This window comes from Manacus candei, unplaced genomic scaffold (genome assembly GCF_025592945.1).
Source record: "Manacus candei isolate 608988 ecotype Guabito, Panama unplaced genomic scaffold, ASM2559294v1 h1tg000044l, whole genome shotgun sequence".
Taxonomy (NCBI): domain Eukaryota; kingdom Metazoa; phylum Chordata; class Aves; order Passeriformes; family Pipridae; genus Manacus; species Manacus candei.
In genome coordinates, this window is record NW_026138092.1 from 2,141,746 (window position 1) to 2,166,749 (window position 25,004).

The 25,004-nt window shown below is 41.1% G+C and overlaps 1 protein-coding gene and 2 long non-coding RNA genes across 3 annotated transcripts in view; 2 read left to right on the forward strand and 1 right to left on the reverse strand.

Annotated features, from left to right (window-relative positions):
• Positions 1-15,060, forward strand: part of ADGRL4 (adhesion G protein-coupled receptor L4) — a 75,765-nt gene extending 60,705 nt beyond the window's left edge. Inside the window, exons 14-16 of the mRNA XM_051796030.1 lie at positions 11,160-11,251; positions 12,830-12,998; positions 13,401-15,060. Of these exons, the coding sequence (XP_051651990.1) occupies positions 11,160-11,251; positions 12,830-12,998; positions 13,401-13,463 (324 nt within the window). The 3' untranslated portion in view covers positions 13,464-15,060. The remainder of the gene's footprint in view (positions 1-11,159; positions 11,252-12,829; positions 12,999-13,400) is intronic.
• LOC127474798 (uncharacterized) overlaps positions 1-25,004 on the reverse strand; it is a 652,309-nt gene that overhangs the window by 460,751 nt on the left and 166,554 nt on the right. The gene's annotated exons all lie outside the window — the stretch shown is intronic.
• LOC127474802 (uncharacterized) lies at positions 19,530-23,166 on the forward strand. Its single transcript, XR_007905986.1, has 3 exons — positions 19,530-19,583; positions 20,040-20,113; positions 23,123-23,166. It is a non-coding gene; the product is annotated as an uncharacterized LOC127474802 (long non-coding RNA).

Sequence of the window (25,004 nt, forward strand, 5' to 3'; positions counted from 1 at the left end):
TGGAAGGGACCTTCGAGATCATCAAGTCCAACCCTTGATCCAACCCCACTGTGGTTCCCAGCCCATGGCACTGATGCCACATCCAGTCTGTCCTTAAACACCTCCAGGGATGGAGAATCTACCACTTCCCTGGGCAGCCCATTCCAATGTCTGAGCACCCTCTCTGGAAAGAAATTCTTTCTAATATCTACCCTAAACCTCCCCTGGCACAGCTGAAGACCCAGCCCTCTTGTCTTGCTGAGAGTTGCCTTGAGAAAGAGACCAACCCCCCCCGGCTCCCCCCTCCTGTCAGGGAGTTGCAGAGAGTGAGGAGGTCTCCCCTGAGCCTCCTCTTCTCCAGGCTGAACAGCCCCAGCTCCCTCAACCTCTCCTCACAGCACTTGTGCTCCAGTCCCTTCCCCAGCCTCGTTGCTCTCCTCTGGACCTGCTCCAGCCCCTCAATATCCTTCCTGAGCTGAGGGCCCAGAGCTGGACACAGCACTCCAGGGGTGGCCTCACCAGCGCTGAGTCCAGGGGAAGAATCACTTCCTTGGACCTGTTGGCCAATTTGTACCTATGTACCTATTTGAGGGACAGTTATATATTAGTTATCCCACTGGCAGTAGAAATGATGGTGTTTGGAAGGGTTGGCGAAAGACTCTTAACAGTGCAGTTATGAAAATTTGGAAGAGAACCACTGCAACTCCAAGTGCAGTCATGGCCAACCCTTCTAACATACCTGTCTCCTACAACTTTCTCCCACCAAATCTGTTCAGCTGAGACTGGTGCAGCAAGTTCCAGCTCACCCATGAAAACACGATTTGCACCTTTGCAGTCGTGCAGGCTCTGCTGCTACACCCACTGCCACTGTCACAATAAATTGGCATATCCCTGTGAGGAGCCAGCCCTCAGAGGTGTGACATGTTGTAACATTAATAGGTGCAATTTGCCATTTGACAGTGTAAATCCATCAGTATCATTTGCTGGGATCACCTCTGTAATGACAAAATACCGACTCGCTCTTTGAGGTTGGAGTGTTTCCAAAATTGAACATCATCCAAATAATCCTCTGGATGGCTTTTATCCAAACATCCCAGTGCTGTGCAGTGAGAAGAGAGCTCCTTTACCCTGTTCCTTGTTTTACTCCCCTAATGAGTGTTTTCAGGGACTTTGAAGGTGTCTGGCTTGGCTTCAAGTCCCAGTTTTCTTGAAACAATTGGTAATTGTAGTGTTTGCAACTATAAAAATGGCTTACAAATGAACCCTGCAATTTTCAGAGCATTCTTGTGCACTTGACTCGGAACATACAAGCCAAGAATAATTCTTGGGAGTGCTGTCCTCAGAAAATCCAGGCCCTTTTTAATAAATGTAATGAATAATCAACTGTAAAGCAAAAATATTCTAAAAACTGCAATGATTGATTAACCATACTGTTTTGAACCTTTCTTGTATAAATGAATGGGTAAATGAATAAAATATACAGATTGCAGTTGCAAAATACAAAAAAAAGTGACATATGAGTGATGAAAGCAGGCTAACAGTAGAGTAATGCTTTTCATTAAGGAACTGCCTGCATATTCATTAGAGCCAGTCGATTACTTAAAAAATACATTCATCAGATAATTTATTTGATGAATTTTACCATTATTTGTCAAATAATTTATTCAACAAAAAAAGGTAAAATTAATGGAATCTTGCATTTATCAAATCTTATTGGACAGCTCTAATACTTATTCAGTTCGGTACATTTAGGTTGATTCAGGATTAGTAATACTGCTGCAATGAATGCAGAAAAATTTCCTGGCAAATCCATTACTCTGCTGTTTTCTCATATACTCATAGATTTCATGGACTTAATATAGGCTATTCAAACTGAACATCTCTCTTATTGAGAAATAAATATTCAGAAAATTTAAGATTTTACATTTTCCCAAGCTTCAATATTGAACGTGGTCTGACAGACCACTGTTACCACTTAAAAAAAAACCAAATTAAAATAAAAAATATAATTTTGAAAAAAGCAGCCTGTCTGAGGTCAGTCACATCACACTGGTGCAATCAAATCCACTGTGTCTTTGGGCTTCCTCACTTTATCATCCCCATCCTTCAGTGAAGCATCTTGTATTTGTTACTCTTGCTATTTCTGGATATGCTAAGAATTACTAACAAAAATTTGCTTGACCTCTGACTGCCATCACGACAAAATATAACACCATCTCACATTTTTTTAGTGAATATTTATGCTTTGAAAATTCTGTGGGGTTTTTTTCCAAAGGGTTGTTTGTGATAAATGCCTAGTTATATTTCTTAGATAGATGAGAAAAATATACTCTACCATTTACTGGAGGTTTTTCGGAAAATAGCTGTTTTAAACATTTTTTTATATCCACTGCTGTTCCTCAGTCTGCCTTTTTAGTGGAAATAAATTTCCTACAGGGACTAGCAATGGCTTTATTCTTCTTTATTAAAGAGTAATAGCCCCCTTTTCATTAGCCCCTCTGTGGCTTCAGTTAAAGGTGTCTCCATTGCATTTCCCATGCCATTGTGGATAAAGTGGAGATAATGAATTATATAGTGGCATTAAAGACTGAGTCTGCAACTTTGTTAGAAACATATTAGTTCAAACCACAGTGCTGTTCAGCAACAACAATACCTGCTGTGCTAAATAATAACTGAGTCAGAAAATGCTTGTCCTGCTCAGTGGACAGGATCAGCTAAAATCTCCAAGCCACAGCTTCCATATTTCCACACCCAGTGGATGCAGTTTATCACCAAGACCAGAGCCTGAATTAAGGTTTTTTATTTCCTTCCCTCTGCCACTAAAGCCCCCGTTCTAAGGTTCCTGGAAATACTTGGAAAAAAGAGGCTGTGGCCATTAGTTTAGAACACGAAAATTACTTGATCCTGTGCCATTACATAGGAACAAATTTATCACATGAGGGTGAAAGATCCTCGGAGGGTGTTCAAAGTAGAAGTGTTTTTTTAAAAAATCAGCTTAGTAGTGTTATAAGGAAAAGTACATTAGGTGTTCCAAATAAAAGTGGTTTTTTTAAAAATCAGCTTAGTAGTGTTGTAAGGAAAATTACATTAAGTTGTCCCTCATGTCGATTGAAAGGACATCAGACTTGAGCCTCGAGCATGTCCTCTGTCACCAGGAGTGAAGCAACCAGACCCAGCAGGTGAGGGAATACAGGTGGATGCCAAGGGGAAAGGGAAGAGCACCTGCAGATGCCAGCTGGCTGTGCAGATTTCCTGAGACATTCCCCAGCTCAGTGCAGGGTAATGTCTCTCTTCCCTTCAATTCCAGGAAGATAAACAGTGCCCACACTTTTAATGGATCCATGTATAGTGAGCCACAGTGAATTTTTGTTTCAGGAAAGCCACGTCAAGAGTCTGAAATAGGTTGGCTTTTTTGGGTTTTGTTTCTTGGGGTTTTTTTTTATTGCTTAATATCCTCTTGGGTGATTCTTTACATTGCCTTGCTGTAAGCACAATTGCTATAAACATATAAGCTTACCCCAAATTGTTCATTGAAAGGACACTGTAGGTTTGCTTTAGATAGTTAGTATAGACTGATGATGTCTTTAGGACTTTCTTAGTAATTAAGTAATGACTGCATCCACATGACATTTTCTCACTCAAATCAGATTTTCTTCCACTATTCTACTGCCCCTTTGATTTATCACTGACAGGTACTTAGAGAAGTGAATTTAAATTCACAGTAGGAATTGCACGTGAATACTCTGCTTGGAAATCTCACTTGGTCACTGAAAGAAGTTTTTGTGTCTTTGAATAAGGCACAGCATGGGATTTTGGGACCACATTCACAGCAGAATCATGGATATTTCTGAAAAAGCAAAAGGCCAAATCCTCTGGAGGATTTGGCAAACTGTGGAAGGCATGGACAGCTTTCTGCCAACTACTGACACCTCCAAAATGGCAAATATAGCTTGTTTTCAGACCTGACATCTCAGTCATGCTCCTGATGCTGCCTCCCTCCCAGTAGCTCCTCCACTCACTGAAGAAAGTTGTGCTAAAATATAATATACAACTATTTCACTCCTCTTTGCCAGGTAAAAATCCTGCATAAGGCTCCAAATGCAGCATAACAAAGGTTTCTGTGTATGCAAAGAAACCATAGGAGGGAGGAATGTGTAGTCTGAGGTCTTTGATGCACCTTGAATCAGTTCATTAAACAGCCTGATTTATGTCACTACCAACTCACAAGAAAATGCACCTTCTCAAAAGTTTCTTGGAAAAGGAAAAGAGTAAATCTAGTAATTAATTACACTGTGAGCAAGATAGACCCCAGTCCTACCACCAGATCTAACTGGGCTGATGTTTATAGCTAAGCTCAGCTACAACTCTGTTCGTTCATCCCTTCTTCCCTTGGCTGCAGAACTGAGGGTAAATAAAAATATTTAGGTCAGTATGTGTTTAGCTTTGCAATCCAATAAGAAACAACATGGAATCTATGAGTCTGAGAAGCTGTTTACACTGATGAAAAGCATAGGAAGTTTTTTATTTATTTATTTATTTACAGCTTGTTGTAAGTGTTCTAAAAATATAAAGGAACTACTTAATTGGGTCTAAATCTATAGCTCGAGGTATGTAAAAGAAAACTTTGAAGTATTCATATGCAATCCTATGTGAAAATCTTATATTTCCTGGCAGGGTTTGAAATAAACTCGTTTAGTTATATTTTAACTTTTAAAACAAGCAAAATCATTAAAATCTTAGAACCATAACATTCTAACCCTGCATAATTGAAACTATTTCCCCATAATATAGCCTAAAGGGGGTTCATCAATGTTTTTGTTACATTTTCTACTCCCAGAGAAGACTGCTGTTGTATACTTAAAGCATTTGAGGAGATATATTCACTGGGGACATGGTAATGAGATAAATCAGTCAGGAGACAAACCCAGACTGTTTGACTGCCAGCTTGTGTCCAATTTTATGCAATTAATATAGCATACATTTCCATTTTGAAGCTTAAACTGTTGTATTGTTAAATAGCTTAATTCCATCCTCCCCTGACTGAAATAACGATGACCCACTGGATGTTGTCATTTTACCCAGCCATTAGCCACAGAGCCAGGAAGACAGAAATGTATTGCTCTCCGTGGCAGAACTCAGACCATCACAAGCTCATTAATTCAAACACTCATAATGAGGGTCATTGTACAGACTGATACAGATACAGCTGCTCTGAACTTCAGACATTTTTTGAAAGAGCCAAATTCAATATGATATATGTAAAAAATTCAAGTATATGCCTAAGAGAGCAGCAGGGGAAATTTTCTCATTCTTTTTTGTGAGATCTGACATCAGCATATAGATGGTTTCATCAATTATTGAGATGGAGACCAAGAAAGGGAAAGGGAATGATTTGGGGGTTTCGTTTTTGAAGTTTGAATGTAAAGTGCTCAGACTGAATCAGAACTAGTATGTCTGAGTCTTTAGAATTAGCTGCCTTTTTCTTATACCTTCTCTTCTTTGTAACACTAGAGAGCCTTTAAAGGCTGGTATTTGAAATGTTTTAATAACTTTTGAAAGGCTGGGGTGTATCTTTTACACAGGGATACCATATATGAAATTACCTATTCCTTTTTCATTCTATAAATAATGTGTCTTGGAAGTACCCTCAAAAAACTCAGTCTCATATTAAACAATTACACCGGTGTGAAAAAAACAAACCTGTCTTTAGATAATCCTGGATGAGAAACTGGGGGGTGAGGGAAATCCAGGTCTCCCTGCTCCAGTGAATATTTAATTATTTATATGGCATGGAATAGATCCAGCAGTAGCAGTGAATAACCTGTAGAGAGCCTGGAGAAACCAAGGGTCATAGCCCAGTCTGAATATTAAGTAGAACAGAAAATTGTGCCCATGTCTCCAACATCCCTTATAAATGCCCTGTCCACAGGGATTTTCATTGTTCAGGAGAGTCCTTTCTGGTTTTATTCAGAAAAACTGTCCTAGTCGGGGAGCCTTTCTTGGTGAAAGCACAGTCTAAAACAGTAAATGTCTTTCAGTGCTAATGAACTGACATTTTTCAACAAAAAAAAAAAAGTGTTGGACAAATCTTTTTTGAATGCCCCATCCTGATCCCTTTCCTTTCACCAGGTGCCCAGGTGCTAACTGAGCTACCACCATGAAAGATGGACCATTCCCCTCTGAGCTTTCAAGTGCTCTTTTGTCTTGCTTGGAAATAGGAAAGGGGAAAAGAAGGAAAAAAGATGTCTTGTTGTCAAATTTGACAGCTGTCAGCTATCTTGAAGGGGCAAAATGATGATATATCACTTCACTCAGTAGCTTACAATTTAATTGTAATTAATTATGAAAGAAACTACAGCTCTTCAACATGAGTGCAAATATTTTTATTTGCAGGCAGATGTTTTGCATGTTTTATTAAATCTTGTGTAGTTCATACTATTCAGTGCTCAACTAAAAATAACTATCATTTTGTACCTACACAGAGAGAGCTTCATGCAGTGTGAAGCACTAACATCATATTTACTTGAGGACAGAACATTATGTTACCCTTCCAGTATGTAAAATACGTACATTTAACACTGGAATTAAGGACCTATTTTAAATATAGCAGTTGCTAAGCAATGGGCTATTAGCAGAACTCCAGCGGCTTGGAACATTTAGGAGCTACATGCTCGTTTTTATATTATTACTTGGTTTCCAGAACACAGTTAGCAATCAACAGAGAAGTTTGTAATTCTCTTAGACAACAGATGAGATTGTTCCTCAGTGCTCTCTGCTGTGGCAGCCCCAAGCCTGCCAGGAGCAGAAGCCAGAGCAGCAGCATCCTGGTCCACCCATGCCCACTGTTGGGGTACAATAAAATCCAGCTCATAGAGATTTGTGTCTCCTTAGAGACTATCTGGGGTTATACAATACATAAATGCAGTTTCCCAGGATTCTACAGAATCCTGATTCCATGGGATCCTAATAATTGCCCTTATTCAATGCCTATTTCACATAAATACATTTTAAGTTTTCCATTTGTTCATAAATATACCACAACATTTCTAGAATTTAAGAAAGCTAAAAATCCTTTTACAAATATCTTTAAGGAGACTTGATTCCCCTGAAGATGCTGTGAGTGGAGGCTGTTTCTGTATCAGCTCTTGTCTTTGATTAACCACTTAAAAAAAAAAAGAAAAAAAGGAATAGATTAATTATTAAAATTAGTCCTGTAGTGCACCTGAGCATGAAGAGTGAAACATGATTCCCACTGAATTACAGGGAGGTAGAGCTGAGGATGCTCAGCACTTCACAGAATTGGGCTGGCAGGGAGAAAGCCAGAGGTTTCCTTTGTGAAATAGTAAGGACTGAGGGCACTGACTGCCCACTAGCAGTTTGGAGTGGTTTATTAAAGAAATAAAATTTAAAAAAAAATTCAGTTCTGGGCTTGGAATCAATGCAATTCCCCTTTAGTCTATTAGGCTTGCCGAGGAGCCCTCTCAGGACACGCAGCAGTTTCTGTGACTGCTCAGCCATGTAATAACACCGCAAACAAAGACACGAGGGCTGGCGGCGTCGCACTGTAACATCGTTATTCACTCCATCAAACTGCGGCCACCTCGGGGTTTGCCCAGAGCTGCAGAGCAACTCTGCTCATTACACAGGTACCTGGTCCCTGCAGCTGTCCCCAGGCTGGCCCCTCTCCAGCCCCAGGCCCTGCCTGTCCTGAGCTCGCTTCCTTCCACACTTCCCTGCACATCCCGCTCCGCTCCAGCTCGCTCCCTCTCCGGAGACAGCACGCCTTATGTTTGCCATTTCATTCTCATTCACCTTGCCTGTCACCTCAAGGCAGCCTTAATTATAATGTCATTGAAGGTTTATTCAACGAGATCTGAAGATTGTGCTTTAATTATAAAAATGAAAACACACGATTACAACCGAAGTAAGTATAAAACAATATTTGGCGGCAAGTGGCAGCTGAAACCTTTTTAGATGTTTCAGTGTCTCTCATCCAGAAGTCACTCAGCTTGTTCCAGATGGAAGGTTTGGGGATCTAGGATTCCTTGTGTCTTTTTCTGTATTTTGGATGACTTTTACAGCCTGCTACTTCAATTTCTGCTCACTTGAAACTCAGTTTTGAGTACAAATTCAAATGTCTCGAGCGCTTGTACCTTTGGCCAGGCATTTTAGGTGATTTGATTTGCCATTACATTTGTTGGAATACATATGACTCTTTGGGGATATCAGTTATATTTCCCCTTTAGTCCTTCCAAGTCCAACTTCTCAGTGTTCCTACTCAGCCCAGCCACACAGTATGAACTTTTTACTTTACATTTCCCAGAAATAGTTGAGGCTACTGGTATGTTCATGGCAAAGAACACGCAGAGTATCGGGTTGAAGCAGAATACATTAAGTTTAGAATACCTTTTGGGTTACCAGTTTTCTCTAAAGGCCACAATTGACACATTATTTTCATTAGCTAGTTTTTTTCTCCTGGATGATTTACCCATGAGTTCATGTTGTTGTTTTCCCTCAAGTTTTGCTGCATCTCTGTGTGACGGGACAGTTGCAACTACTTTTTTGCGTCACGTTTTGTCCCCCCCTCAAAGAACAAAATGCAGTTGCCCAGGCCTCTAGCTGAGGTTGAAAAGGGGTGGGGGGAAGAGAAAAAAGAGGAAAAAATGCTGTGTTGCCTAAAAACTCCTGGTTTGAGACACCAAACATTGCGTAAAGGCAGTCTAGGCACTTTCGCTTCGCTATAGGTATTTTTTTTATTAATGGAGTGCTTCAAAACAGGGCAAAGACCGACTTGAGGCTTTAATAAATCTTGGAAATGACCTGGTGCTTCAGAAGTTAAGCTCACCCTCATTACCCTGTAACACTGCCTCCTGCAAGGCTACCTGAGACGTGTGGTGCAGCAGTTGTGCTCTGGCAGCTGGCTCCAGGAGCCTGTGTTAACCTCTCCTGTTCCCCTGAGATGGACAGATTATTCCCATTAGAAGGGATTGATGAATGAAAAGATCGTGGTTAATGGGTATTACTTTAATGCAGAGGGCCAAATCCTATTATCCTGTGCAGTGGACAGTGCAAACAGTGTTTGTGTAAAGGAGCCCCGCTGGGACAGAGAGAAATGGAGCCCAAGTGCTGCCCCAGCCTTGCTCAGCAAAACCTGCCTGGTTCTGCAGCTGCTCATGTGGCTGAAAAATAAGGGGGGTTGGCCCAGGAGCTTCTCCCAGAACCTATTCCTGGTAATAGTTTGACATCAGTGGTCGTGGTGAGGGGCTGGCGGAGGGGAAGGTGGGCCACGCTGGTTTGTGCTGTGAGCTCCATCTCAGCTCCTGAAGAAGTAGCAGTGTGTGTTCTCCTTGCTCGTGGTACTTTGATTTCCAGCTACCTTTTTCAGCTTAATAAGTACATTAGGTGGGTTATGCAGATTACAGTGTGTGCACTGAGTTATTTGATATATTATTCACCAACAAATATAAGATAAAAAGTAAGTCTGCATATAATTACCCACAACTGCTGACTGACTTATAATTAACTTTGAAAAATTGCTGGTTTAGGAGATATCATAGATTACAATTTTAAATATAAGGAGCTTCAGAATAGCTCTCATGATCAGCGCTAGTACAAGGTATTCAGTGAAGGATTAATTCCCTAAACTGCTAATCAGCTCTATCTCCTGTCTTATCAAATTGTAAATATATTATGCTGTATTAAAGTATGAGCATGCAGCTAATTAAAGCAGAGCCTGCTTTAATATCAGATGCTCCCCCCTTGACACAAGAAAAATGTTCTAAGGACATAGCTAACGAGTGTTAACAAATGAAAGTGATACCTTTTACAATGATGCTGTGTCCATACAGCAGTTTTTTGTTTTCTTTTCAGAGGTGAGGGGTTTTGTTGTTTTGTTTTTTATTTAAAGAAAAAGAAGGGGGAAAAATCATACAGTTTTTCCGGAGAAACAAGTTGGGAAGGGCATTAATTCTATTTAGCCTACAGCTAGAAGCCCACAGGAATCAACCAAGAGATTATAACCAAGGATTTACAAATACTATCTGAATGACATCCGGTGAAGTTTTGGTTCATTTCCTAACATTTTAAATAGATTCTGATGTTAAATGCTGAAAAGCAAAATACAATACTTTTTTAAAAAGCAAGAAAGCAACCATCCACATTTTTAAAGGAATGCAGCATAAATTTAAATGAAAGATCAGTGAAGCCTAGCCAAGCAAAGAGAGGATCAGAACTATAATTGAGCATCATTTGCAAAACTGCTTCTTTTAGTTGCTTTTCTCTGTTTCAAACTCAAATAAAGCGATGCCATTATACAGGCAGCAGGGGAAAAAAAATATCAAAATTATTCATCTATGAAACAAACATGAAAAATAAGAGAGAATACACAGCAAGAAGCCTCTCAATTAGTTAGATTTTTTTAAAAATTCTTTGTGTAAACCTCAAAGTTTTTTTGTGCCACTTGAAAGTTTTCACACCCTAAAGACCCCAGAATGTATGATGTTATTAATGTTATTCAGTAACAAAAGACATATATTTGTCAAGATCAACGTGATAGAGAAGAGAAAACCCATGGGATGGAGAGGGTTTGGTGATTTTTCTCCCTTTCCCTTTCCTTTCCCTTTCCCTTTCCCTTTCCCTTTCCCTTTCCCTTTCCCTTTCCCTTTCCCTTTCCCTTTCCCTTTCCCTTCCCTTCCCAAACGTTCCCAAACCTTCCCTTCCCAAACCTTCCCTTCCTAAACCTTCCCTTCCCTTTTTCTTTCCTTTTTCTTTCCTTCCCTTCCCTTTTTCTTTCCTTTTTCTTTCCTTTTCCTCTCCTTTCCTTTCTTTGCCTTGCTTCCGTTTCCTTCCTTTCTCTCCATCGTTCCCTTTTCCCTACATCTATGCTTAGGGAAAATAATCTCAGCAGGAAATCAAAGAGATTTACCAATAAAATCAATGGACATTTGCAGACTGTTAGTAGTGATAAAGTTGAGATAAGGTGGAATTCCATCCCTGTGTGATCAATGTTTATTGCAGGGCCCATATTTTTTAATGGAAGTGGATCAGAACACTTTTTTTCCCCTGGAGGTTTCAGAGACACAGAAACTTTATCTGACTTGTTTCATTAAAATGTTTAACAGTTATTGACATTCAAAAGCGTCCTGGTTTGAACTAAAAGTTCCTTTCTTCATTCCCCACAGGTTAATTTGTTGGCTTTTGGAGTGATTATTTATAAAGTGTTTCGACACACTGCAATGTTAAAGCCAGAAGTTAGTTGCTATGAAAATATAAGGTAAGTTTGCCATTTAACACAAATTCTACCTTCTGTAAGTTTGAATGCAGGCAGAGGTGATAGTGAGTATTCAAAAATAACAGTTTAATCTCCTGAAAGATTTGTAGAAAAAGAAGGATCTTTTTTTTTCCTGTTATCCCCTTATATATAGTTGGAAGTACATTTTGCAATCATGATTCCCATCCAGCTATACCTTGTACAGTAACACTGGGGGGTGTCAGAGGTGCATGAGGAATGCCAGCAGCCCACATCAACCAGAGGGTAAAGGCTGATGGCAAGGTTAAAGAAGGAATTGTCCTTTTTTTTTCTTTCCATAGCTTCTATACAAGCCAAAACAGATCTCAAAACTTATGCCTGAAATGGGACCAAAATATTTGCCTGGAAGTAACAAGTAATTCAGAGATAAGAGGCTGGAGACATTCATGTTCCTTGGAAAAGTCTGCAGTGAGACACTGTGCTCCTGTGGTGTTGGGGGGATGGGGCAGATCCTCTCCAGGATTTTACTTTGCATGCTGCTATGATTTTTCCATCAACTCACTCTCCTTAAAACTGATTTATAGGGACCTTGAAAACCGTTTGTGGAGGAAAAGCTGAAGTGTACTACAGGGAACATTGAAAACAACTCACTGTTTGTGTTGCTTAGGAACACTCCTGCAGTTTCAATGCATTGCACTAGATTTATAGTTAGGATTTAGCAATTGTTTGATTGATTACTTTCTCTTATTCCTCACCCTTCATAGCTTCGTGTGGTGACCTGGTTCTAATGAAGTTGAAAATTATTCATTTTCAGGGGAACAGTGCTAAAAATGTCTGCTGTTCAAAGGAAGTCCTGCAATGACTGAGCTGAGAATGAATAAGAAAGTAATCAGTGGCTTCATTTCCAAGACAACATGCTGTAATTTGCTCAAGTCTGTGAACAGTGCTCTACAGCATCTTGGAACAAAAAAAAAAGACATAGCCAATCAGTTCCTACAATTTTAAAGCATCAATATGCTGACCCAGGAGCTATTTGAGAGTATTTGTGTTCTAAAAACAAAAATAATTTTTTTCTTTTTTTTTTTTTTTTAAAGAGAAAGAATGAAAGAAAGAAAGTCTGGTTTTACAACTGGCACCTCTGCAGTGAACCTGAGAGGCAGCCAGGGAATCCTTTGATGTCATGCACATGCACTGACCTCAGAGCATACTGTACATTTTTTCTGGGTTATTTTTTTGAGGAAGATAAGGGGGAGGAGGAAAAGTGGGGGGAACGCTTCATAACAGGCATATGTTTTTCCTTGGGGAATTACACTAACAGTAGATTTAAATCAAATCATATGGTGCTGCAGTACACCAGAGAGAACACATCTGAAGATTAAAGCAGCCAGTGTTTTAAGGCCCTCCAGTTTTACTCCTTTGCTGTTGCGAAGGGATCCCGTGAGCCCATCCGTGCCACGGTGCTGCAGCACACCCTGAAGAGCAGCCCGTGCACTTGCACTCCTCAGGCCTTTGCAGCTGCCAGCGAATTGCTGACCCGAAGTGGAGAAAGAAGGGAAGTGGTTTGCCCCTGCACGTCGCTCACGATGTTTCTCTCCTGCCCAGGTCCTGTGCCCGAGGTGCCCTCGCCCTCCTGTTCCTCCTCGGGGCCACCTGGATCTTCGGGGTGCTCCACGTGGTCCAGGGATCCGTGGTTACTGCCTACCTTTTTACAATCTTCAATGCATTCCAGGGGATGTTCATCTTCATTTTCCTTTGTGTACTGTCCAGGAAGGTGAGTGTTCCAGTCCCTGTGGGAAGTGACTCAGGCAGTCTCATGTACCTACACAGTCAGGTGCCAGCCCAGAAATTGAGCTTTTGTCTCCAGCAGAGACAGAACCTCTGTCTAGTTTTTACCTGCTCACATATTTCCTCCCAGCTTTAAAACTAAGGTGTTAAACATGCGAAAATGGGGTTTTTTAATTGTAAAACTGGTTATAGTGCCATTAACCTGATGAGATATTCCAATGTGTCCCCACACTTACCCCGGGACGATGGGGTTCATTGTTCTGTCCTAAGGTCAAAACCAGCCCCACCTTAAAACATCTGGAGGCAGGAGCAGTACAAAATGAGTTTAAAGACATCTAGACCTAGCAATAAACCTATTTCATATTTGAATTCAATATTTTTATTTCAGATTCAGGAAGAGTATTACAGGTTGTTCAAAAATGTTCCTTGCTGCTTCGGCTGCTTGAGATAAACGGGAGGAAAACACCCATAAGCATCTCAGTGGAAGAAGGGAGCAACCCACATGTTGTTGTTATGGATATTACGGCAAAATATGGTATTGTGAAAGCATGAAATGACCCAGTGAGCAGGCATATCTCTTAACTGAATTACTGACTGGTTTTGTACATATGTGTGCATTCCTGCAGAACATTTATATTATTCTGTATACAAACAGTATACAAAAAAAAATGGATTATTGCAAAACAAGTATTAATAAAGACCAGGGAAAGAAGCTAATTTCTAAAGGAGCTCAACAATTCAACAATATTAAAAATATCTGCAATTCTTGAAAGCAAAATATCAAAAACCAACTGGCAAGGCAGATTTTAGGAATTGCTTTGCTAGTGGAAACATGTTTCACTGTCCTTTTGTAGTAATGAGCTTCTTACATTAAGTTGCATGTGACCATCTGCAGGGAATGTGTTCCATTAAAGAGTCAATAGATAAAGATCTGCTTCAGCCTAGACTTTTGAAAACATTTCTTTTAATTTAAAGTAGATTAAAAAAGGAATTTGTTTAATAATATTCTCTTATCACTCTGAAATATATATTTGTATATTAATCAATGCTTTATTTTTATAACTTCTAAAGAACTGTTTAGATCTAAAGAGCTGAGGTCAGATCTGATACAAGAATGGTGGGACAGCCATTTTATAAGTGAAAGATTATTTTGTGAATACTTTGAAAAAGATCTGGTTCCTGTTTTATTTAATTGCCAAAAAGGCTGAGATCTGCTAAACTGGCACTATGATTTTGGAGGCTGTGGGAAGAAGATCCTTTCACAGGTTTGTCACTTCAAAGAGATACTTGAAATCCAGGCTTTGTAGGATCAAATTAAAAATAAAGTGGTAGAAATCAGCCATGCAAAAGAATACAGATTTAAATTCAAGGTAATGTGCCCCTGTAAAATTGCAGTTACAACAGCTTTCTCTACTCAGAGCTCCTTTGAGTCAAGCAGTTGTCTTCCTCTGAGGCTCCTGGGTTTGGAACAATCCTGCACTCAACCTTAGGAGTATCCACAGATCTGCTGAAAGCAAAGGGAGCACTTGAAGTGCTCCTTGGCAGATCAGAGCATGAACATGATGCATCAACAGTTCCACCCATGGCATCTTATTTATTTTAAAAGTAGGCTTTAATTTCACCCTCCTAGCACCCAGTTCATGTGAAGTGCTCAGCAATCTCCTGCCCACATTGCCTTCTCAGGAAGTGTCTGGGATCTCAGGCGAAGCCCAATGTTTTTACCAGTGAGGCACTGTAAATATGTAGTTGTTAATAAATCCCACTGCTGTGTTGTCTGTTAAAATAAAGCACCACGCTGAATTTTATTTATATTAAAAGGAACTCTTTTTTTAGTAACGGTCAATTTTGTTTGGTTTTCTTTTCTTTTTTTTCCGTATACACAAGATTTTCATTGTATGCATTGCAGTGACAGGCTTCATTAAGTATATTCCATGTCTCTGTCAAATTTTTTGAAACCACAACAGGAGTCTATTTTTCTGAAAAACTAAAAATCTGCCGGTCCTTTGAATGTAAAATATGTGAATAAACCAAAGTGCTTTGCTTTCACATTTTGACATTTCCATTCATTTAAATAAATACAGCAGTAAAAGTTCTCATTGTTATATATCATTTGCCCTCAATTATTTGCTATATTTCCTTTGCTGTTGTATATGTTCTTCTAGGTTTGGGAAGATGAAGATACATATTACTTAAAAGAGTATTTTTAGAAGGATATCTACTAATACATCATTTTTAATCTCCTGCAGAACTGTAACCTACAGTAAGACTGTCTGGACAAAGCATCTCTAGTAACCATATAATGACTTCAGCATGCTCAGTGAGATTGAAAAAAGTTCCTTGGAAAGAAAATACATCATAAAATGTTTAGGCTACAATAGTCTTTGTAATGAAAGAACATCTTTCATAGGGAAACTGGTCTCCTGTCTCTGGGTCAGATCGTCACTGAAACGCTGTTTTCCTTACATAGAGGATGAGTTTTCATCTTTTAATACAGCACATAAAGAGCAGAAGAATTTTGTTTAGATTCACTGCCTTAGACCCTGAAGGATATTACAATTGTCCTTCCTAATGCATGCAGACATACTGACAAGAAATTAAAGGGTTTATTTGTGACAACCCCTTGGTTACATGAGCCCAAAGCCAAGAGAGAGAGGAGAGACAATGGGCATAAACTGAAAAAAGAGAGGTTTCAGCAAGACATGAGGAGAAACCTTTTCACCATGAGGACAGTAACGTGTTGGAAAGGATCTCCCAGAGAGAGCTTGTGCGGTTGTGTTAAAATCTTTGCAGGTTTTTGAGACTGGACAAAGCCCTCAGCAACCTGATCTCACACCTGACCCTGCTTTGAGCAGGAAGATGGGTGAGGTGACCCCCTGAGATCCCTTCCAGCCTGAATTGTTCTATGAGCCTATGGTGTGAAATATCAAATCAGAAAAATAATAATCGGGCATGAGTTATGATTTTGTTACACAAACTTGCACCCCAAGTGCTAAGGATCAGCTGAACAAACTGTTTTTACAAAAGCAAATTCATCTAATCTATTTATCAGATCAACTAATAACTAGTTGACTGGTTTGAAAAATAAAAATCTGGTTCAACATTTTTTTAATGTAATTATATGTATTAAGAGGCACGTGACACGTCCAGTAGGGCCAACAGGAAAAATTAAAAAAAAAAAAAAAACAAATCAGTGATGGACCAGGCAGATAAAAAGAAATATGTTAAGGTTTCACTCTGAAAGTAAATACTTGATGAAGAACTGTTTCCATGAAAGCAGTCAAACAGAAATTTGTGTTCAGTGTTGCATGTCAAGGTGGGCTTCAGTATATAATAAATAAGGTAAGGACTTGTTTATTGTGAAATAAATATTCCCTCAAAGAATTGAAACATTTAGAAGTTTTAGAAGTATTTAGAAGAAACTGCAATATTATCATCACATCCTTTGGGAGGTTTAAGCTGCTAGAGCTGTGCTGATAAACAGATCTTCTGTGCTCTTTACCTGTTGGAATGAAGCAAGTAGGCATTTAAAACAAGATAAATACTGTGCAAATTTATTTCAGGCTTTTTGTCACTCTCCAGGTGTCACAGACCTTCAACTCAGGTCATGGTGGTACTCTGAAGCCAGGAATTTGCAGACTTGTGCATCTTATTGACCAACCACATGAAACAATGTTGCACATTTTGACATTAAGCAGAATGAAAAAATATTTTCAGGTCTGATTCCTCCAGCTGCTACACCTCCAGCATCGCTCTTCTCACCAATAATACCATTTTTTATGTCTTTATCATGATAGTTCGTTAAAGGCCAGTTCATAATCGCACTCAGTTAATCACAGAATCATAGAATCAGTCAGGTTGTAAAAGCCCTCTGAGACCATCAAGTCCAACTCTTGATCCAACCCCGCCGTGGTTCCCAGACCATGGCACTGATATCACATCCAGTCTCAGTCTTAACTTATTCTTTGAAATCCATACAGGTGAGACAAAAAAGTCAAAACTTAACCCATGAAGAAAGTTTAAACCTTCTTTCCTTTGGGATAAGAGGTGGTGGGAAGAGGGCTCCTGGACAAGACTGTGGTCCAGCTTGTGTTACTCTTTTCACTTTGTGCTCATACATTCAATGCTGTGAGATTACAGAAGTGAAGATGCTCCCTCACCAGTCACACCCCACCCCCGTGCTATCTTTATATAAAATCAAGCCTTTAAGATGGATGCAGACTGGCAAACAGCTGATCACCGAAGCACCCGTGCTCCAGTTAAACCCGACCCAAACTCCGAGTGCCAGCGTGCTGAAGCATTTTCACGAGCTGCCTGGCTCCCTGCCAGCCCAGCCCTCGCCGCCCTGGCTGTGGGCAGCCTGTCCACACACACCCCGCTCCCAGACTCTCCATCTCCATGACAACCCTCCCGAACAAACCTCGTGGAGAACCAAGAGCCCTTGGCACACCCAGGCTTTGCCAGGAGTCGGGTCCATGGCCACGCACAGAACCCGAGGGGCCCCGGAGCTGCCGCTTCGAAACGAGCTGCAAGGTGTGACTAACACAAAGCACAGTAATTACATCAGCTTTGCTGCTGCACAGCTAAATTGACAGCAGCGATGCTGCTGGGTGAGAAGGACAGAAAGTATGAGAAAAAGATCCCTACACACCAAAAAGTAGCAGTAAAAGTGACAGCTGAGAATGTACTCATTTTTTTCAAAGTGTAACCAAAAAAATGCTTAAAAAGCACACAGAAATTATCACGAAACAGAAACATGAATTTTGACTGATTCTGTTTGTGATAACAACTATGTTTTGTAGAGGCCTTGTTTTACATCTCCCCAGTGCGGGGTTGCACTTTTCCCAGAATTCCTTTTCCCGAACTATCCCTTTAAATTTGGCAGAAGCTTTACTTCTACAGATGTTGTTTTACAGCTCTTTGTTTTTTCTTGTCTTGCTGGTAAGTACTCAAATTTTATTGTGTTTCCTCCGTTAGATTACCAAGGAAAAAGCATCTTTTCATCAAATTTCCTAACATAAGGGAGCTCTTCTGTTTTCTGAAGCATTGCCAAATATTCTAATTAAAATTAACTCCAGGACTGACCATCAGTCTTCACTGCAGTGCAATAGGCACCTCCCTCCAATGTAAGCCTTTGTATTTATTGTAACTATTTATATAAATGCTGCAGTCAGCTCTGAATCCACATAAACCTAACACCATTTAAATTAATTTTGTAAGACTTTTGTGAGACACTGCTGAATAATTTAGTCAAATCCAAGTTGATTATAAACAGCTCTTCTTTACAATAACTAAGTTTTAAAACTATGTTTTTAAGAGACAATGCAGTTTATTTTGTAAAATCAGTTATATTTGAATCTAAGCAGGGATATTTTCCTGGCCCACCATTATTTTGTCTAATGGATTGAGTTAAAGGCAGCAATTTTCAAAGTCCCACTCCTCTCTCTCTTTGAATGTTTCTGCACTATGCAGACTTCTGGCACCACCTTGGCTTCTGATGGGTTTCAGAAATAATTGTTGATGATACAGTAAATTTGTTTTCTTTCCCTTGTGTTTAAATCCCAGTCTTACAAACACTCATGTATTTGCTCAGTTTTATGCACGACTAAGTCTCTGGCGTTAATGAGGCTGCTCATGTGCATAAAGTTAAGCATATGTGCAAGTGTTGTATGATCAGGGTCTTAGGATGCCAATTTGCAGTAATAACAGATTTGCATAAACATGATCCCAAGCACTGGGCTTCCTGCTCATTATCAATGGTGGAATTCGTTCGGCTGTTTTTCATTCAGTCGTGTTTATGAGCCTTTTCTTCTTTTTAAAGTGAACTTCAAATTGTTTTTCTTGCCACTCCTCAGCCATTGCTGATTTTGTCTCTGCCTCTTAACATATGGGGGTTTCCACCCCACTTACAAATGCCCACCTTAACCATGTGGGTAGCAGCTCATTTATGTTAGAGAGGAAAGATCAGGTCACACTCCTCAAACTGAAAATGTGCTCCTCCCTGTGTAAGAGAGCTGCAGAAATACCAATTGCAAATGCCCAGCTAGGACTCATCCAAATCCTGTGCACAAGTCACGTGCTCTGTTGTCAAGGGGTTAGGCCCTAAATGAAAATAGTAGCAGCTGTAACCCATGCAGTGCAGATGCCAGCTAAGGAAGAGGCAGCTTGTACCCCTCCTTGGCAGGTGGGTCTCATTGAAGCAGATAAAAGCCAAATATATCCTCATTGAAATTACAGTTCATGTCTTAGTGAAGGATAATCTTCCCTCTGATGCTTAGCTCTGCTTTGGTGCCTATAACACAACTCTTAAAGACTTTGGGGGTTGACTCCTTGTTCTCAGAAGCAGTTCCTGGTGCCTGCACTCCCTCTGGAAATAGATGAGGCAGGAATATGTGTCCTCTGGCAGGTACTGATGAGGACATAAACACCCAAAAACCCTCCCTCTGTGGTGCATCCACACCCTGTCTGCAGTTGCCTTCCAGTCCCCACCCAATCCCCAGCACAGCTGAGAAGACTGGAGCACAACATTTGGATTTGGAGTAAGGGACACCAGTGCTGCAACAAGGATACAAAGGTAAAAACAGGGATGCTTGGTGGGTAACCAAACAAAGGCATGAATGTGTCCTAATTCTAATATGTAAAGTTTTCAAAAAGGGGGAAAAACAGAAAAAAAAATAAATTCTGGGGCAAAAAAGATAGTTGAGTGATGTTGTCTAGAGAACCACACGTTTCCCTACCTGAATAACTGAATTTGTCAAAAGAAAAGGGAAATACTGCTGGAGAAAAGGAGGGTTGGGGTCTGGAGGAAACACAAATAGATTATGGATTATTGGGAAAATGAGAGAAGCATCAAATGGTAAATTTGCAAGGATGTCTCCCCTGCAGGTAAACAAAAGTGAAAAAAAAAATTAACTGAATCTTAAAGCAACTCCCATTTATATCCTGTAAGTTATCTTTTTAATGAATGATTTGTATGCAACATTTCTTGACTAAAAGCATAACAGATTAGTGAATCAGTATAATCTTGCAGGAATAGCAGGAAAAAGAGAGAAAAAGGGAAAGACCCTGTGGCTGGGCACAGCTTTCATGAAACCACATGAGCCTGTGAGATCTGCTTTTACTGTTACATGGCTTGAATGGTCTTGTTTAGTCAGGTTTTGTCCTTGTTTGGTTGGGTTTTTTTCTCCTTTAAAATTATTGTTTTCTTCAGAAAGATTGTGTGCATGGAATACATGGGCTGTGAGCTACAAATGAATAGCATCCTTCTGGATCTGACAACCTCAGCCTGCATCCATTTCTGAGATATTTTCTCTGTGCATGTTGTGTGTCTGTGCAGAGAAGGATGAGCAGAAATGTGCTCTGTGGTCATAGGTAGCGTACAGCAGCTACATAAACCCATGCTTTAAAGTAAGCCATTCTTTCGAGGGGTCAGTGTTATTTAACAAATTGAATGAGCAAAAAGATTCTCCCTACTATGTGCCATCTGCTCCAAGCCCATTCAGAAATGATCCCATGTTTCATGGCTACTTTAGGCCTCATCCCCAGATCAAAATTGAAGCAATACTAATGGAGGATGGTACAAATGTCAGTTCTATGCACAAGAGCTGCTGGTCAAGGGCTGTATGTAATGACAATGAAGCAATAATCTGTTCTCCAAGCCCTGTGTGGTGCCAGTGCCAGCTGACCTCAGAGGCTTTGCTTGTCAGGTTCTGCTTGTGAGTGTTCCAGCCTGCTTAACAAAGTCCTCTCCAGGACTGCAGCCACCTCACAGATCTCCTCTTTCTACATCAGGAAAAGAGGAACAGAACTTGGAACAAAGGCATGCTCTGGAGGTAGCTCTCAAGCACGGAGGTGATGAAAAATTGTGTCCAACTGTCATGACAAAAGCAGTGATTGAGATGTGTTCTGGTTCAGGTTACTTTAGGTGTCAGCTGAAATAAATGTGCTGGAATAACAGGGCTGATTCCAGGGCAGAATTAGCCTGTGGCTCTGGCTGAGGCAGGCTGTGCCCTCGGGATGGTGGTGCCATGTGGGATGCAGCTCAGGAGACGGTGCTGCCAGGCCTGTAAGCAGTGTGCCCACTGCAGTGAGGTGCCAGGCTGAGGGGCTCTGGGGGAGCAGCAAAAGCCAAGCAGGGGGCTCCAAGGGAAGGCTGCACTGGAATTCTGAGATAAAGTGGTGGGGGAGAAGGGAAGTGACGTGGTTGGTAATAAAGCCTCATGTTCAGCTCTATGTGAGAGCGTGTTTCCAGTGATCTGTACCACTGGCACAGTTGGGAGTGCTTCTGGGCATTCCTGGGACTTCTTTATGCTTTACTTTAGGGACCCCAAATTTCAAACTGTAACTCCCACATCTGTCACCGATGAGGGCAGCAAAACTTTGGAGATTTCTGAAAGCCATCTGGAGCCACAGAGGGCAGTATCTCTGGAGGCCAGCCCAGGAGGAAGGCATTAACCCTCTTAGTGTTGGTGGAGAAGCAGGAAAGCCAGTTAGTAGTACTAAATAAATGAGCCTGTGTGTGTCTCAAAGCCTTACTGCAATTATTTGCAGTACAGCATCCTTTCTTTACCAGCACAGGGCCCTTAGACATGTAATCACAAAGGGAGTGCACAGAGAGACTTTGTTGTCTCCTTACAGGTGTTGCAGGCTGGGGGGTGTGGAGATCATGTCTGTGAGGGGCAGAAACAGCAGCAGGGAGCATCCCATCGTGTCCTGCCTTTTGCAAGGCAGGAACTCCTCTTTCTTAAGCAGCTCTGTTCCCCTACCAGGGGCTGTTCTCAGAGGCTGCATCTGATTGTAGCTTCCAAGCTCTGGCTTGGCTCTTGCAGGCGCTGTTCCTGTCACAGATAAGGCTGCTCCTCTGCCACTTATTTGTTTAAACGGGTTCAAAAGTTCTCGGCTTCCTGACAACTTTTTTTTTCCCCCCTTTTGTTTTATACCAATCAGTTAATTTGCTAACATCACCCTCCGTATCTTCTGATCTCGGGCAAGCCGGGTTTGCTGGTGCCTTTATCGCCCGGTTCCAGCCATCAGTGAGGAATGCAGGTCAGGAGGGAAATAAGAAGGGGCGGCTCTTTTGAAACGGGGAGGAGCAAGGTCAGGGTTGTGGGGCAAACAGGAGAGGGTAGAAGTGCAGAAAAGGGATGTACTTTAAAAACAAACTCATGCTGCACTAATCCAACTGCTATTCAGCTTTATCCCCCCTGCTTATACATTACTACAAATCTCTTTTTATCTTCCTTTGTCTCTTTTTCTTATTCTGTCTATTATAAAGTCTTCAGGAAACCACCCTGTTTTTCTTATACATTTTATAAAATGCTCTGCATATTTCACAACACACTTTTATTAACTTCTGATCAAGGAGCCTGTTTCAAATGAAAACATTAGAACCAGTCATAAATGGGAACATTTTTCACAATAGGTGATGAGTTTTGTCTTGAGAACATATAACTTTTTAGTCAGAATTTTGTCCTGGCCAACAAAGAGCTTTTTTAGCTCTTTTCCTGTTATTCCAGATTTGCAAGTGTGAGAATGAAAAGAGACTGTGTAATTTTTGTCATCATTACAAAAGGGACAGAGATTTAGAAGGAAAAGTTTCATTGAAGAATTATATTAGAATAAAATTCTGCTGTTTGACTCTGGTAGCTTTATGCTTGTTTATCTCAGTGGAATGATAAGAGATATTCGTAGCTGTTCTTTTACACTGCTCTGCATGTCCTTGGTGAACAGGACAGTCCTGCTTTACTTCTCACAGTATTCTTCCAGGCCATGGTTGAGCACAGAGGCATGACCATGAGGAAACTTGCCTTTACTTCTGCCAACCACATACCAGTCGATAAAGAGAAATCCATTTTCTTTCTGCCTAGCACTGAAGTGGAAGAAGAAAGAGTCTCTATTCTTTTTTATTTTTTCTTTGTGTGTGTGTGTGTGTGTGCATGCAGCAAAGCAAACAAAAGTTTAAAGTAAACTTTTTCAAATAACTCTTTTTCCTGGCAGAACTTTCTCTGCCTTCTGCTGGCTGAAGGGCATTGTAATTCATGCAATAAAAGGGGAAAAGATCCGCTGGTAGAGATTGCTTACTTTAAACTTCTGTTTGTTTTGCCTCCACTCTAGGAAAGAATGCAATATTTCTATGAAGCTCTGTTAATTTTTTTCTTCCTTTGACTGACTTGAGCACTGGAGAAAGCACCCGATCAACAAACAGGAAACCAAAGGACTTTCAATCCCTGTAGGACTAAGATAGCATGAGCTGTTGCACTGCAAGCTGCTTTTAACTGATCCTCTGTGTGACTCAGTGGATGTTACCTGGGAATAACCCATGCACTTGAGTCAACATTTTCAAACCAGTCTCCTAAGCTCAAACACTCCCACTCAAATCTATGGTGAACTGAACTGCTTCAGATGCTAACCTTAAAATAAAATAAGGTGTAGGAGTGCCAAGCTGTGGGTGTCATCAGTTGGTCACCATTCATGGAAATATTGCCACTTTGAAGAGCTGGGTTTCAGGTCCAGTTTCCACACTGACAGAGCAGATGTGTAGAGCTGGGGGCTGGTCCTCATGTGGGGCCAGAGGCTCATCTGAGGTCGAAGTCCCACAGTTGTCCTGGGCAAACAGCCCTGGGTTGTGGTGCCTCATCCCTTTCTGGGCAGCAGCTCATTAATTGCCCACCCTAAAGCAACTGGAAACTGAGTTTCCAATCCAGGGCTTCCCGTGTCACCTCTGTGGACTGTGTGTGTGTGTGTGTGTGTGTGTGTGTGTGTGTTCCTCCTTACTCAAAGAGATTGAGGAGGAGAATGTGCAAGGGGTCACATGGATAAAATGCTCAGTCCAGAACGATGTCTTCAGGGTGGCATGCTATCTGATATTTTGTATTATTTTCTCATTTACACAACCTAGATAGGAAATGGAGGAGCACAGGGACACTCTGAGCTCTCCATGCAGATGTGAATGCTAGGAAGATCACATGTGCTGGATCCAGCATTTCTGGGAGACATAACCTACATCCAGTTGCTTCATAACAGAGCAAGGGTTGTTTTTTACACTTCTAATTCATAGCCAACAGCAATGGTGACACTGATCCACTCATTCTGAAGTGCCTTGTAGCCAGGAGCAGTGGGTCCAGGGAGCTGGACATGCTCCAGCTGCTGTAAGGGTTCAAAGCTACACTTCTTACTTCCTGGGAGTGATTGCCAGACACCAGCCCACGAGCTGGTACTCAGCACAGTTGGGATATGTTTTCCTGACAAATCTCAGCTGATGAAGCAAAAAATTGTGGGGCCAAGAGGGGCCCAAATGTCTCTCCCTTTGGAAATGCACTGAGGCAGTAGGTGAAAGCCTGTGCTCTGGCAGCTCCTTCCAAAACTTCCCCCCACCCCCATTTGTCACAGCTATGGGTGAGCAGGAAAAGAGCAGGAAGAGTGACAGGACAAAAATAGCCCTGAGACCAGAGACCAGAAGTCAGAGCTCCTTCTTGCTGCTGTCTCAACTGTTCAGCTTTACTGACAGAGTCAGGTGCTCCAGCTTTCTTACCCACAAAGATGTGTCAGGGAAGGGACAAGAAATCCTTCTCTCTCTCTCTTTCTCTTTTGTAGGTGTTCCCTGGCCTCCCCCTTCAAACAGTGCCAGGCAAAGGACTTGAGAGCTCCTCAGGCACTGCCTCGCCACAGATCCCCATGTGCAAAGGCACAGGCAGAGCTGGAGGTGCCTGCACAGCCTGGGTTCAGTCAGGGAGACATTTGGGTTTGCAAGAAAGATGCTGAGAGCAGATTTGGGGGTCCTGATTTTGGTGGTTGGCCTTTAAAAACCTCCTTGATTTGCCTTGAGCTTCTGTAAGATCTGACCCTAAATATTAATGTAGAAAGGATTAGTTTTGTTTCAGCAATGTGAGCTCCATCCCCAGGATGTTCAGGAACATAGATCTTCAGAGCCAGAAAGGATTAAAAATTTCACCTCCTGTGTAATGAAAAACTAAGAACCTTATCTGAAAATGTCTGC